Here is a 13094-nt window from a genome sequence, read left to right on the forward strand (position 1 = left end):
ATGAATGCCTCCCCCTCTGCCTGTCAGGCTAGGTGTAAGATGAAGTGATGAACAGCTTGTGGCACAAACAGTTTTGTTTACAGTTTCCACAAAAGATTCAAGAGTAATACGTTTGGGTGTTAATAAATTTCATCCAAAAACATGCTTTCCAAAGCCCTAACACTAATTTAGCCACAAGTGGGCGACTTTTAGGCATGTTTTTACAATCTTTTTGAAGGTCTATCGCCTCTGAGTTATAAAATATCTTCCTCACCATGTACTCTCCTCTGCTTTGTGTTTTCAGGTCTTGAGTCCCTTCGAGACAGCGCCCACTCCACACCTGTCCGCTCGGTCTCCCATGGCGACTCCTTCATGTCTTCTCGAGGCCAGCTGGTGGACGGCAGTGAGGCGAGCACATCTGCAGTCATCTCAGACGAGGCCTACAGCCCCTCAGACAGCGTGCTGCCTACACCTGTAGCTGAACACGGGATGGAGATGCCTTCTGCACGTCACCTGAATGGTGCCCCCTGTAGTATAGATGAGGAGAAGGCGTCTGAGGCGGGGACGTCAAAGGAGGGGCAAGGTACGGACTTCAACTCAGGCAGGAGAGCCCTACGTATGGGGAGGGGTAAGGCGTCTTCATCGAACGACGTGGAAGAGCTGAACAAGTTCATCCTGAGCGTGTTACGTCTGTTCCTGGTCACCATCGGGCTTCTGTTCGCCCTGCTGCTGCTCCTTATCATGCTTACAGAGTCAGACCTGGACATTGCCTTCCTGAGAGACATCCGCAAGACGCCTGAATTCCAGCAGTTCCACTTTGAATACTTCTGCCCTCTGCGGCGCTGGTTTGCCTGTAAGCTGAGGTGGATGGGAGGTTTCCTCATCAGTAAGTGAGGCAGAGATTCAGAAACTGAGAGACACAAAACAAGCCTCCCCTGATAGAGAGGAGACACTTTAAACAAATGAGGGGAAAAACATAAAGGATGGCAACCTTTGTCCTGATATTGAATCAGCTTCTCCCAGGATGGATATCCTGTCACAAGCCACGGACTGTCCCCGATAAACCTTGTGTAATATGTTTCACCATTACAGCGAGGAAAGATATCACATTTTTCTTTGGAAATTCAGGTCATTTCAAGGCATTTTATTTTTACACAAAAACCACAATTGCAGGGTTTATTTCTGAAAGGGAAAAGAAAGTCTGACAGACTTCACTTATTTAACCACAGATGATAGTTGCCTTTATTTTTGTATTAATTTATATGTTGCAAAGGCAGAAGGACCTGATGTGTCGGGGTGTGTGTTGTTGTGTGACCTGAGAGTCTGAGTAAAGTTTTGAGAGCAAGAGGGCCGTTCTAGCTCATCTAATTTTCATACTTCAAAGCCAACAATTATATTCATGACATCATTATAAAGTGTTATTATGGCTGCTGCTATGAGATTGGAAAATGCTGTTGCTGAGTTGTGCCAGTATCTGGAGGTCAGAGGAAGTGTGAAATGGAAAAATCAAGCTACATTTACTGAATGTAGATCAGCCTTGATTCAAATTATATTTGCTAAAAATGTCTACTTTAATATTTTGTTTTGCACATTGTTCACAAAAGTGAACAATAAGAAGATGAAGAACAGTGGTGAAGTACAGTGGTTTTCCTGAATTATCTCAGTGTGTTACACAGTACAGTGTTTGATAAAGCTCCTGTGAGGAACTTTCATTTTGAGTCAGTCTTGCCCCCCCCCCCCCCCATGGACAAAGTACTACGTATTAATATTTTTTGTTTAATGTCATGTACAGGTTTAAAGCACGGCACATGCTAAAAGATATTCTAGCAGATATTAGATAGGATTCCACCTTTTCAACCAAAGTTAGCAAAGTCCTGATCACTGGATGGTTCTAAAGAGTTTCTTGGTGGATTTTTTCCCTGGTGTTTGGTGATTATTGGAGCCACTCCGATCATCAGTGAGATTGTAAATATTAAGCATGTTCAGTATTTACAATCAGAAATCCTGTTGTGTATGTGTGTGTGTGTGTGTTGGGGGGCACTGAGGACAGCTGAATTGAGAGTGGCATGACAGGCTGACAGAAGGAGGAAGCATAACAAAAACAGCCATGGTAAGGATAGTTCAATCAGGAGAGACTTAATACAAGTTTCACAAGAATGTATTTTACAGATTTTAATAGAGAAATGTGTAATGTTCTTGGCGATTAGACTCCGCAGTGATGACTTCTTTTACTTCAAGGGGTAGCAATTTAAACAGCAGGAATAGGATACCCTCTATGGAGTCAAGACACTGATGTTGATGTTGATGAGGGTTGCAGGATCAGATGAGCAGTAGACCTCTGAGAAGCACCAATGAGGGGGCTTGGAGGAGGAGACTGAGGTATGCAGGATCAGATGAGCACAAGAATTGTGAGGACCAGGACTAGATGCTAATGAACTGAACGGAGGTGGCTGGGGTGAAGGAGGGTTGCTGCAGCCACACTGAAATGACAGACTAAGTGCAGGAGAAAAGATGACATTAAAAATATGATAGGTGCATGATGATTGGTCAAGCAAGGTTGTGACAGAATTAGTAGCTTAGTACTTAAGAGAGTAAACATCCATAATCAGCTGATCACCAGAGCAGGAAGAGAGAAAGAATGGAAGAAGGAAGGGAAATTAACCAGTCTTAGAAACGTTCTTCCTGCTTGAATTCAACTGAGCTCTATTAAACGCAAAGCTTAAAGTCAGATGGGTGTCAGAAATAGAGGACCAAGTTGTTGATTTGAGGCAATAGCACACGTGTTTACTGTATGTTCTGTATAACAGAAGTAATGGTCTGTTTTAGAGGCATAACCCACCTCCACCTCCTTAACAACAAATCATGATTTCATTCTCTTACTTTTTTTTAATCATTACCAAACTTTTCAATGAAAAACAGTGGAGTTTGGAGTTAAGATCAAAACAAAAGATGTTACACAGCAAAGAGATCCTTCAAAGTAAATCACATCATAGACTTTTTCCACATTTTATTCTCCAGGCACACACAAGTGACCAGGGCTGTAGACAACTTAAGGAAAACTTGGTTGACTGAAATAACACCCACATGCCAACTAATTGATTGGTCATTCAGGTAACAAAAAAAGAAGGGGAAGAGAGAGAGGAAACCTTCCCTTTATTATTTTAACCTTTAACCTGTCTTTTCTCTCTTCGTCTTTTTGTCTGTCTGTAACAGACACTAATGCTGACATGTACATTTGACTGCAATGATAAAGGGACTTAATACCACATTTTGCTGACCAGTGAAGTAAACAGACCGTTGAGTGCATGCTCAGCAGTGCCACATCAATACAAACATCCTGCATCTCTTTGTCAGGTTTAAGATATGTTGTTTCCAAGTTATCTATGGTGTAGCCTGTTAATATAACATGTTATCTGTCACTTTGTGTGCCTCTCTGCCACTACTGCCCAGCCAACCAGCAGGATCTTGGTTGAGTGAGAGCATATCGACAAACCAAGAGACCAACAGCCCTATAAGTGACCCATTGGAAATAGCTTTGCGACCCACTGTCGTGTCCCCACCCACCAGTTTAGAGCAAAGCTGTAAGAAAATACCAGAGTAGAACTGGCAAGGGCAGGAGCTGGACTGAAATTGCTATTGCAATGGATGTAGTAGGTAACTAACAGAGGGAGGGTGGGGGAGGTACATTCAGCTAGACACATTTGCTGGAAAGCAGCATTTGACCATGTGAAATGTTGAATTTTTAGAGAGGAAATGCTGGTTGTTGGTAAATAGGTATGTTGTGTGGTGTGCTGTGTTACTTATCTCATTGCAAACAAAACATTTAAAGAACAAGAATGTCATTATGATGTCACCATGTGGGAACTCGCTTTTATTTTCAAATTGGTTAAGATTTAAAAAAATCTTCTGGTGTGAGGCAAGAGGCACAGATGATTGGTGATTGGGTCATGCACCAATGTGTGCATGGGTGGCCTGTGGCTCCTTCACCACATGTCATTCCCCACTCTCTCATCCCTCTTTCAGACCCTATCCACTGTCCTATCTCAAAGGCAAAAGGCCTCGAATATAAATCTTTAAAAAATCTTTTAGTGTGTGCCAGGCTTCAGTTACATTTTTAACTTCCCGATAAAGAGAAATTCTTTGCCATCTTTACCTGTCAAACACATTGTTCATAGAGACTCTTAACCATGGCAAATGTAAACAAAGGCTGTCTCTGCATCATACTGCTTAGAGTTTATGGGTTTTCATCTATTCTATTGAAACAGAGACAGGCATTAAAAATAAGAATATAGGTTTAGTTTGTTTTTAAACAGCAAATTCCTCACAGCAGCTTTAGATCAATCAAATGCTAAAAATAAGTTAGGAGTAATTATTTGACCCAGGGGGGATTCTGGTGCTGCTGAGTAGGTTTGGGTGGTTGAATTATTTTGAAAGTAAGCTGTGACTTATTTTGTGATCAGATAACTGTTGACAGTGTGCTTGTGTCACCATATCTTTCTATTATCTAGAGCATCAATAAAGCATCACTGCTGAATGACTATAAAGGACAACATGTAAGGATGATCATGAAGGTGGTAGGTTTACTGACTTAATAACTTAGGAGCCAAATAATGCTGATAGCTACAATCAATGTCTGTGAAAGGACATGTGGTTACCTTATTTTAGTGACTTTTACAGTAGTTTTCAAGCTGATGGGACTACATGTAAGTGTTTGGAGTTTAACTTGATGTGTAATTCTGTTAATATTCAACAGCTAAGATCTTCTCATAAAGAGGGAGATTTGACCTTGTTTTGCATTGATAAAGTGCAGATATCTGTTATTTTTCCAGGTAAGAAAGCTTTTCATTGCAAGGCCCATGGCAAGAGAGAGTCAAAACCTATTTTCACCCTGCTGTCCAGAGATTTATGCTCATCTATAAATGTTGAATATGTTTCAACGCTGTTCCATTTTTGTACAAACTAATGACCCCTCATGAATACAGATTTGCCCCACAGTGAGTTTTAATACACATGAAGTGTTGTTTTTTTACAGTGGACATACAGTGTTCAATCTTGCTTACAAGAATTGACTGTGTTCTGCTTCATCATACCTACCAAAGAATCCTCTGTTGTCTGATGATTGTGTACGTTTAAATCAACAGATGGTAAATATAATCAGCTGTCTATCTCCAGCCACGTTGCTTTCCCTGCAGTGTCATTTCAGCCCAGAGCTTTACCATCAAGTCCATTTGTGACTATTGGTCCTTAAAAAGGCTATAAGTAGCTGATTTGAGTGTGCAGATGCTGTGCTTCAGTGGTAAATGGTGGTAGATCAAAACAAAAAATGTGTGTGTTGTTGCAACAAAAAGAGAGTTAGAGGAAAGTGATTAGCAGAGGGGTTTTGGAGGTTTAACAGTCTAGAGGCAGTCTTGATGTTACTTCACATTTTGTCTTGAATAAGTTTAACTCTTACAGAGCACTGTACCATTTATTATCTTGGCTTTAAAGGGTCTTGTAGTGAATCGAGAGTTAAAGATGAACTCGCGTTATAGTTGGTGGTCAGGTTTAATGACTCCAGATAATTCAGATGCTCTGCTGATTTTGATTTTTGGTGTGGTAGGTGAAAGAGGATCATGTATGAGTATTTACTTTCTAATTTGTACTTAGAGAATTAACATAATTCGAGCAATAATTATTACAGGTGATGAATGGGTTTAAATAAGCATAGTGTTGCTTGATGTTTATATAAAAATCTTTTGATTCCCATCAGCAGGTTTAGAAAAACAAGTTTATGAGAACGGTTGCCTAGGAAGTCAAAAATGCTTCTCTGCAAGATCACATTGTCAGAAAACTTAATCCTGTTCAGTTTTGCCAAATCTTAGACTGCTTTACTTGCCTAAATTTATAGCAATGAGGTTGATGGGTATTTCTCTAGTGCAAATCTCTGTAAATTAACTGAACACATTAAGCAGGAGAGAATTTTTCACAAGACTCTGAAAGGTTTAACTCAGAAAGATGTTTTTTCTATCCCTTTTTTAAAGCAGAAGTAGCAAACTCAACTACCTTACTTTTTTTGCTGTGCAGCTCAATATCTTTTTGTGTTGCTAAAATCAGTTTGAATCTGTTTTAGATCGTTTGAATGTGCACAGTGATAAAGATGGGTGACTTCTCTATTGACAGGAAACTTGTATTTGTTTACCAACCCATGTAAACAGGAATAAGGCTCAGATGTGGTCTGACTGTAAGCTTCTTTCCTGTACCATGGACATGTCTCTGTAAGCATGTGTTCTGCATTTATTACCTCCAAACAAGACTGCTTATTTCCAATCACCGACTGAGGACTGGTGTCATCTATTTATGAATAAATATAATCTATTCTTGACATCTTGCAGCTAGTGTGGCTTTAAGATTCATTAAGTCTTAAATACACAAGAAAAGAACCACCAACAGTTTATCATACGTCAGCTCAAAATGCTTTAGCCTGTCATTACTGCCTTGCAGAAAAAAAAAGACCACTCACACCAACACTGGACTGGGAGGAAAATTTGGCCCTGGCATCTTTTGGTACAAAATGGCCCTCTTCACTGGTTGAGCATGACGCAACTACAGCCGTTCTTCATGCCCTTTAAGAGGTCTAGCAGATAAACACCCCAAACTACTAGAAAGCTGAGAGATACGAGGCAAATCCTGTCTTTTTCAATGACTGTAAGGGGTGAATCTGGTGAAATAAAAAGAAAATAATTTCTAATCTTACTAACCCTAAAGTACAGTGGCCCACCTGGGAAAGGCCCAGTATGCCAGATTTACAATCCAGTCCTGGCTCACACACTTTTAGCACATGTATTTTATTGCAGTGCTGCCCTGCCATCTTGTGGCAACAGTTGAGAAACTGATAAATCTAACATAATTAATACACAAAATGACTGGTATCAAAATATCAATATTTATTGATTTTTAGAAGACACAAATTAAAAAAAACTTTTACAACAGGAACTATCAAACTGGTTTCGATTCTGTATGACAGGAATGTAAGAAGTTAATATGAAAGCTTAGATGCAGATTCAAAAACTTAAAGTTAACAAAGTCTGAGCTCAGACATTGTCAACCATCAGCATGTGTCCCATTTTCCCAAACCTGTTTAGAAACCTTGAACTGAAACAGAAAAACTTTCTTCTCCCCAAAAAAGGGACAATCCTCAGCCCACACTGTCCTAAATAAAGGTCTAAAAAACATAATATAACAGGCTGTATACATTGTGCTCCGTTAAATAAGTCAAACTTAAACAAACTGTATCTAAAGGCATCTTATAATAAGGTAACTTGTTGATGACAAGTTAATCTCCTGACACAAGAGGAACTTTTCAAAAAATGTCTCAGAATTGTGACGATCTGGACGGCTCTGCTGAAATAAAGAATTTAATGCCCATAATTTCTAAGGTATCATATAAACCAAAACTTTATATTGCTTTTGCACAGCAACAAAACATAAAAGGTTATATCCGTATATATGTTTTTTTTTTTTTTCCATAGATGATGTACCACATCCCGAGGCTGAGACAACTTCCGCTGAAAGATGCATCATGGCTGGACTGCCCTATGTTTAGAAAATTTCAGCCCAGTCTTGAAATAAATGTATTTTTCTCTGCGTACTAAGGTAGAAATCCTAACAGTTTATAACAGAAACTGTGCATTCGCCTACTTTGAATATTATAACAACACTCGTCTAACATGTAGTTTTCAGTGTATTATATCTGCATCTTCCTGACCCATTAAAGACAAACAGTGGCCTCCATCATGTAGGTTTTGGTTTCATATCTTAGTCGGAGAAGACATGCAGGCGTCCTGAAGAATTGCCGCCCACTAAGGCATTTCTTGTGGGGTGGAAAACGGTGACAGACAGCACTGTGTTGAGGTTCTCCTTATCTGTGAAGGAGTGCTGAAGCTGGCCACTTTCATGGAACACCTGGACTCTCCTTGGCCTTAACATGCTCCCAATTACAAAACAGTCCTCCTGTTTGGGGTCCCACACTGCTGAGAGTTTAGTCAGCCAGCGTCGTGTTTGCATGCCATGTCTGAAATATATAAGCATTATAATACAGCCTGTAAGGGTTTTCATCTTTATTAAGGCTGAAGAGGACAAAAGTAGGAAAGAGTGAAACAAAAGACAATTACCTGATGGATGACAGTAAGGGAGATGTAGTGGTCATTGCAGAAGTGTCAAATACTCTGTTAAGAGATTAGAAGAGGCATTGAGCTTGGATTTACAAAATTTAATGGTAAGTATAACAGTTTTTCAACTTGCTAGGCTGTTACTACCTTATGTTGTTATCCATGCAGCAGGTGACAACTCTGTTTCCAGTACTCGGAGAGAAATAAGCACTGGATATGCTCAAAGAGTGGCCATGCAGCTGGGAGACTGATGGGCTCTTTGTCTTCTTTAAGCACCTGCTGTCGTAAATACTAACTACCCTGCAGGCAAAATAAAAAACAGGCCATTTGTAACATCTAAATAACACAGTAACATGTAAGGCATTTATTAAACTGAATCATAACTTCTATTAGACATACTTGCTTTCTGCTACAGCAAAGTAGTGCTTCTGTAAAGGATGGACGCTGACACAGCGTAGTGTCTTAGGGTCGAGTGAATGGAGAGTTTCATGTGAGTTTCTGTAGAGATTTAAAAAATGTTTGTAAAATGTTTACAGGTGCAAAGGAAGGGAGTATTAAACATTCAAAATTCACCATCAACAATAATGTATTACCCTGGGGTTCGCCTATCAATGATAGCAACGTCTCCATACCAGGTCCCAGCCACCAGAGTGGAGCAGTCAAGTGACATGAAGTCAAATGTTTTCAGGCCATCGTCAATATCATACACCTGAATTAATGTAAAGAGAACAAATGGTGAAAAGGGGAGGTTAAATTAATAAAACATTAAATCAATGTTGCTCTATGTTATCCTTCAATTTGATTTTTAAAGTAGCGTTAATAACTATAAAGCTCTCTTACATCATCAAAAACAGCCTTCTCTATATCCATGCAGCGCAGAGATCCATCATAGCTGAGGCTTAGCAGCTGGGTGGGGACAGCTGTGGAGAATGCCATACAACCAACAGGACGAGTATGAGGCTCAAAAAGCAGCACGCCATCATCACCCCAATCACCATCCTGAAACAAACAAAAAAAAAAAATCACAAAGGGTTTTGTTTTTTAATGTTCATTTTACGGCACTTTTTGTTCCTACAATGACAGAGCATATAATTAAGCCAAAATCAGAAGCTTGTAAACTGGCTGGTTCCCCACCCCACAGAATGACTTCTTAAAACCAGTTATAAAGTGTTGTATTTTTGTTGATCATTACCCAACAATGCTCCCTTGAGCATTATAGATCTTGTTATGCATGTTACATTTGTGATACAGTGAAATATAGGCCATCATTACAAGTCATCATCACATTGTGAAGGCTGATGTCCCCCTCCTGCCCTTGTTTTGATCTTTTTAATGTTAAAATCACACTTGAATCCCCAGAAGATAATTACAGTAAAAGAGCAACATGGAAACAGCAACTTTAAGAAGATTGGACAATGTTTTTATGCTTGGCCCTATTATCTTGTGAAGTGCATTGAACATGGCGAGTTTTACTACCAGCCTTTAGTATACTGATAGGTCTTAATGCATTATTGCATATTGAAGTAGGTCAATTAATTAATGTGGCTGTTATTTAGTGAATTTCTGCAGCGATTTCCACATTTTTAATGAAGTGAAAGGTTATCAGGCCCAATTATAGTTCCTGATTGTTTTGCTGGAATCATGTGTGTTTTGGCCAGACTAAAAGAAACAAAGCATTTACAGTTTACTGAATGGTTAAAAACAACATATCGATAAATAGCAAAAAATTAATGAGATTTTAAGCAGCATAAATCCTCTTTCATGTATGCATGTACACAGCTTAAAGGAGAAAGAGTTAGCAGATGGTGTTCGCATCCCTGACTACAACTTTAGATTCTGTCCAGCAATGCTACTCAAAGACAGCCCAGGTATGTTCAATCTACTTTTTGGTATCCCCCTGTGTAATACCAGAGGATAAGATTAGACTGTAACTACATGGATCCTGACAGAACATCAATGTAACTGGCAAGAGAAAGATATGAGCTGTTGGACCAAACATGTTAGAAAACCGCTCTGACTTTGTACAGCTGGTGAGAAATGCGACAGTGTACGAGATTGTTTTGAAGCTCTTTGCATAAACTTCTAGTGGTCAAACACCGCTCTATACAGCAATGCAAAGAAAACGTACCAGGTTCCAGAGTCCAACTTTCCCCCACTTGTCTCCTGTAGCCATTAAAAGGCTGCTGGAGCAGGGGTGGAAGGCAGCTGAGAAGATGCGGTCCTTTACCACTTTGGCCACTCTCTCCTCAGATATCTTCATGTTCTTCAGGGCTGAACGATATCTTTATAAACACAAGGTGAGAGTTTATGCTTTCAGCTGTATGAAAATGTGCTATATTCTGCAAAAGTTACAGTGACTAAAAACACCAATACTATGCCTGAAAGGGGGGACGAGTCACCTTAAGTCCACTGAGCAGTATGCTTAAATAAAATATCTACTCTTCTTAAAAAATCTTACTGTTTGAGGTCAAGTTGAGTCTTTTTTTCTTGTCTTGAATCCTGTGGAAAGAAAAGACGGGTTTCGAGATGTAAAGAAAATTAAATTATAAGGGTTACAACTTTAAAATTGTTAGGAAGTTGTGTCCTACCTCTGACCAGAGCTGAATGAGATGCGATGGCAGCTTGCTTCCCTCCTCCATGTTGATGGGATTGATGGGCAGGGGACCAGAAGGTTTCTTGGGAGGAGTAGACTTTAAATCAAGGAAATAACTAATGTAAGTGCCAATAGATTGTTTTTAATTAAAAGAAAAGAGAACAAGAAATGCTGAGAAGGTAGACCTAACATGGGATACTAAGCATTATACAGCTATTTAAATATAGGCACCTGTTCATAGATCAGCATTACCCTTGGTTCAGGAGGAAGGGTCAGGACCTCAGCCTCTTTATTCTGGAGACGCAGGGATTTCCGGGCAGGCAGGACTTCCTTTACTACAGCCTGAGATCTGTCCCCATATACAGTGAGTTACACATCAATATCAAGAGCTTCAAAGTTATTATTTCATATTTACAAAGACCAAAAAAAGAAGGTTGCCAGCACTACCTCACAATACCCCTCTGTGATGGCTTTGGTCTTGTTAACTGCTTCAACTCCTCAGTTGCCTTTGTAAAAGAAAAGATATTAAATATTAATGTCACATAGTTCTGGTACATATGCTAAACTAGATGGATTATTGTTTGATATTTGTTTATTGAATGCCAAATTAATTTGCACAAACATGTTTAGGGGGATTAAGACATAACCTTGATTTGTGTACACAATTTGCAATTGACAGAGAGATATCTAACTTGATAAGTATTTCCATTATCTTCATTATGAAACTATAGTTCTTATAAACCATATACAATTTCAGACCCTTTGCCATGCTTGTTTTAAAGAACACTGTCTAGCCCTGAAGCTAGGGATTGCTGTGTTCATTGGAGAATAGTTAGATGTTGTTCATACCTGAAATAAATTGATAGAAGACAGAAATGCTTGGTTCTGTCTGATGTTCTCCAGACGCTCCAGTTCATACTCTGACAGTCCTCTTTGTCCACCCTGAGATAACAGAGGCAAATCTCTAACACACTGAAAAAAAACATGAATGACTCTGGAGGCGTTGTCGACCTCTCTGTTACGTGTGTATTTTAATACTTACAGATGTGTGCTCCACATCACTATTTTCAATATTCTCCTCCTCCTTCTTGATGTCTTTGACGATTTTCTGGTTTTTCTTGACATTTGGCGTTTTTGCTCTCTATCAGAATAAATGTTGGTATGTTACAAGAAACACACACAGAGTGTAAATATATTTGTTAGTGTTTCAGGATGGTTTCATACCGTCTTCTTCCTGGTTGTTTCCGCTGGGCTGTTTTCAGGAGAGTATTTAAGGCGTTTTGGTGCCAGGACATTTCGTGAAGATTTTCTCACTTGTTCATTGAGATCCTTGGGGGTTAATTCCTACCAGATATGCATAATTAATTAACTTTAAACGTTATTAAATTGGACTGACCGCATGACTTTCAAATCCTCTCCAAACACGTTTCAGCGTAAATATTTAACAAATTCACAACGTCCTTCAGCATCTTATCACAATTCCTTACATACCTTGCTTTTATACCAACACTGAATTTGTTTTGTTTCAAAAGTTTCTTAAAAGCTAGCTTACACAAACCAGACCAGCAGTTTAGACGGTAAAGATAAAAAGCTCCAACTTACAAGTAGCTCTGCCTTCACGACAGCTTCGCGTTTAACTCGCTTTGTCGCCATATTCTTTCTCTTAATGTGAGACTTTTATACTCTTTCTTCGAGAGAACTGCAGTAATGTTTACCCGTACACTTCACTGCCACTGTTACAAAAGCGGTAGACTCAGTGGACAACAATTGGCGCCACATGCTGGAAATGTTTTGTAAGCAGTCCCGCCTCTCCTTGCTGTGAAACGGCCAGCTCTTATCTGATTGGTTAGACAGCTTACATCATGATAATAGCGGGCAAACCAGCCAATCAACGCCTTGAAATTTCTTTCTCCTTCCTGCAGGTTACCCTTCCTCAAAACTCAAAACCAGGGAAAATGTTGCCATCAACTGGTAGATATGGGTAATAACAGCGCTGGGACGCCTAATTTATTAAGCTTTGTTGTTTTCGAAATTATGTAAATCGCAACAAATGAGCCCAGAGATCTCTTTTTTTGAATGCTGACTAAATTAGTAACTGTACACTGGCTTCTTTTAGTGTGTATTAGTGTGATACTGGAATTTCTAAGAACTGGTAACCTTATGTGCAGAACAAATAATGTAGAATAAGAATGAAAGCATTAAGAGGTTATAAAAACAGCACTTCTAATGACAGGGAACTTAATTTAGATTAATATAGAAACACATATATAGGGCATTTAGAAATTATTTAGACCCCCCTCACTTTTTAAATTTTGTTCTGATGAAGTCTGATGCCACAGTTGAAAAAAAAATATTTTCACTAATCTACACTCCGG

General features: G+C 39.3%; 2 protein-coding genes across 4 annotated transcripts in view; one reads left to right on the top strand and one right to left on the bottom strand.

The window, feature by feature from the left end:
- Nucleotides 1–1326, top strand: part of LOC121512426 (FERM domain-containing protein 5-like) — a 121822-nt gene extending 120496 nt beyond the window's left edge. For both annotated transcript variants that reach the window (XM_041791699.1, XM_041791709.1), the window contains exon 14: nt 284–1326. In XM_041791699.1, the coding sequence (XP_041647633.1) occupies nt 284–873 (590 nt within the window). In that variant the 3' untranslated portion in view covers nt 874–1326. The remainder of the gene's footprint in view (nt 1–283) is intronic.
- Nucleotides 1327–6887: 5561 nt separating this feature from the next.
- Nucleotides 6888–12520, bottom strand: wdr76 (WD repeat domain 76). Of its 2 annotated transcripts, none has more exons than XM_041789121.1 (15): nt 12322–12520; nt 11944–12063; nt 11762–11860; nt 11569–11661; nt 11167–11225; nt 10972–11068; nt 10715–10816; nt 10585–10625; nt 10255–10408; nt 8967–9125; nt 8720–8835; nt 8526–8624; nt 8274–8426; nt 8130–8183; nt 6888–8029 (listed from the first exon to the last, which is right to left on the bottom strand). In XM_041789121.1, exons 1-15 carry the CDS (start codon nt 12370–12372, stop codon nt 7774–7776), a joined length of 1653 nt encoding a protein of 550 aa, XP_041645055.1. In that variant the 5' UTR covers nt 12373–12520; the 3' UTR covers nt 6888–7773. The 2 variants fall into 2 exon arrangements, with proteins under 2 accessions (XP_041645055.1, XP_041644966.1); XM_041789032.1 differs by having other exon boundaries at nt 10951–11068.
- Nucleotides 12521–13094: the final 574 nt, after the last annotated feature.

Source organism: Cheilinus undulatus, linkage group 1, assembly GCF_018320785.1.
Source record: "Cheilinus undulatus linkage group 1, ASM1832078v1, whole genome shotgun sequence".
In the NCBI taxonomy this organism is placed as follows: domain Eukaryota; kingdom Metazoa; phylum Chordata; class Actinopteri; order Labriformes; family Labridae; genus Cheilinus; species Cheilinus undulatus.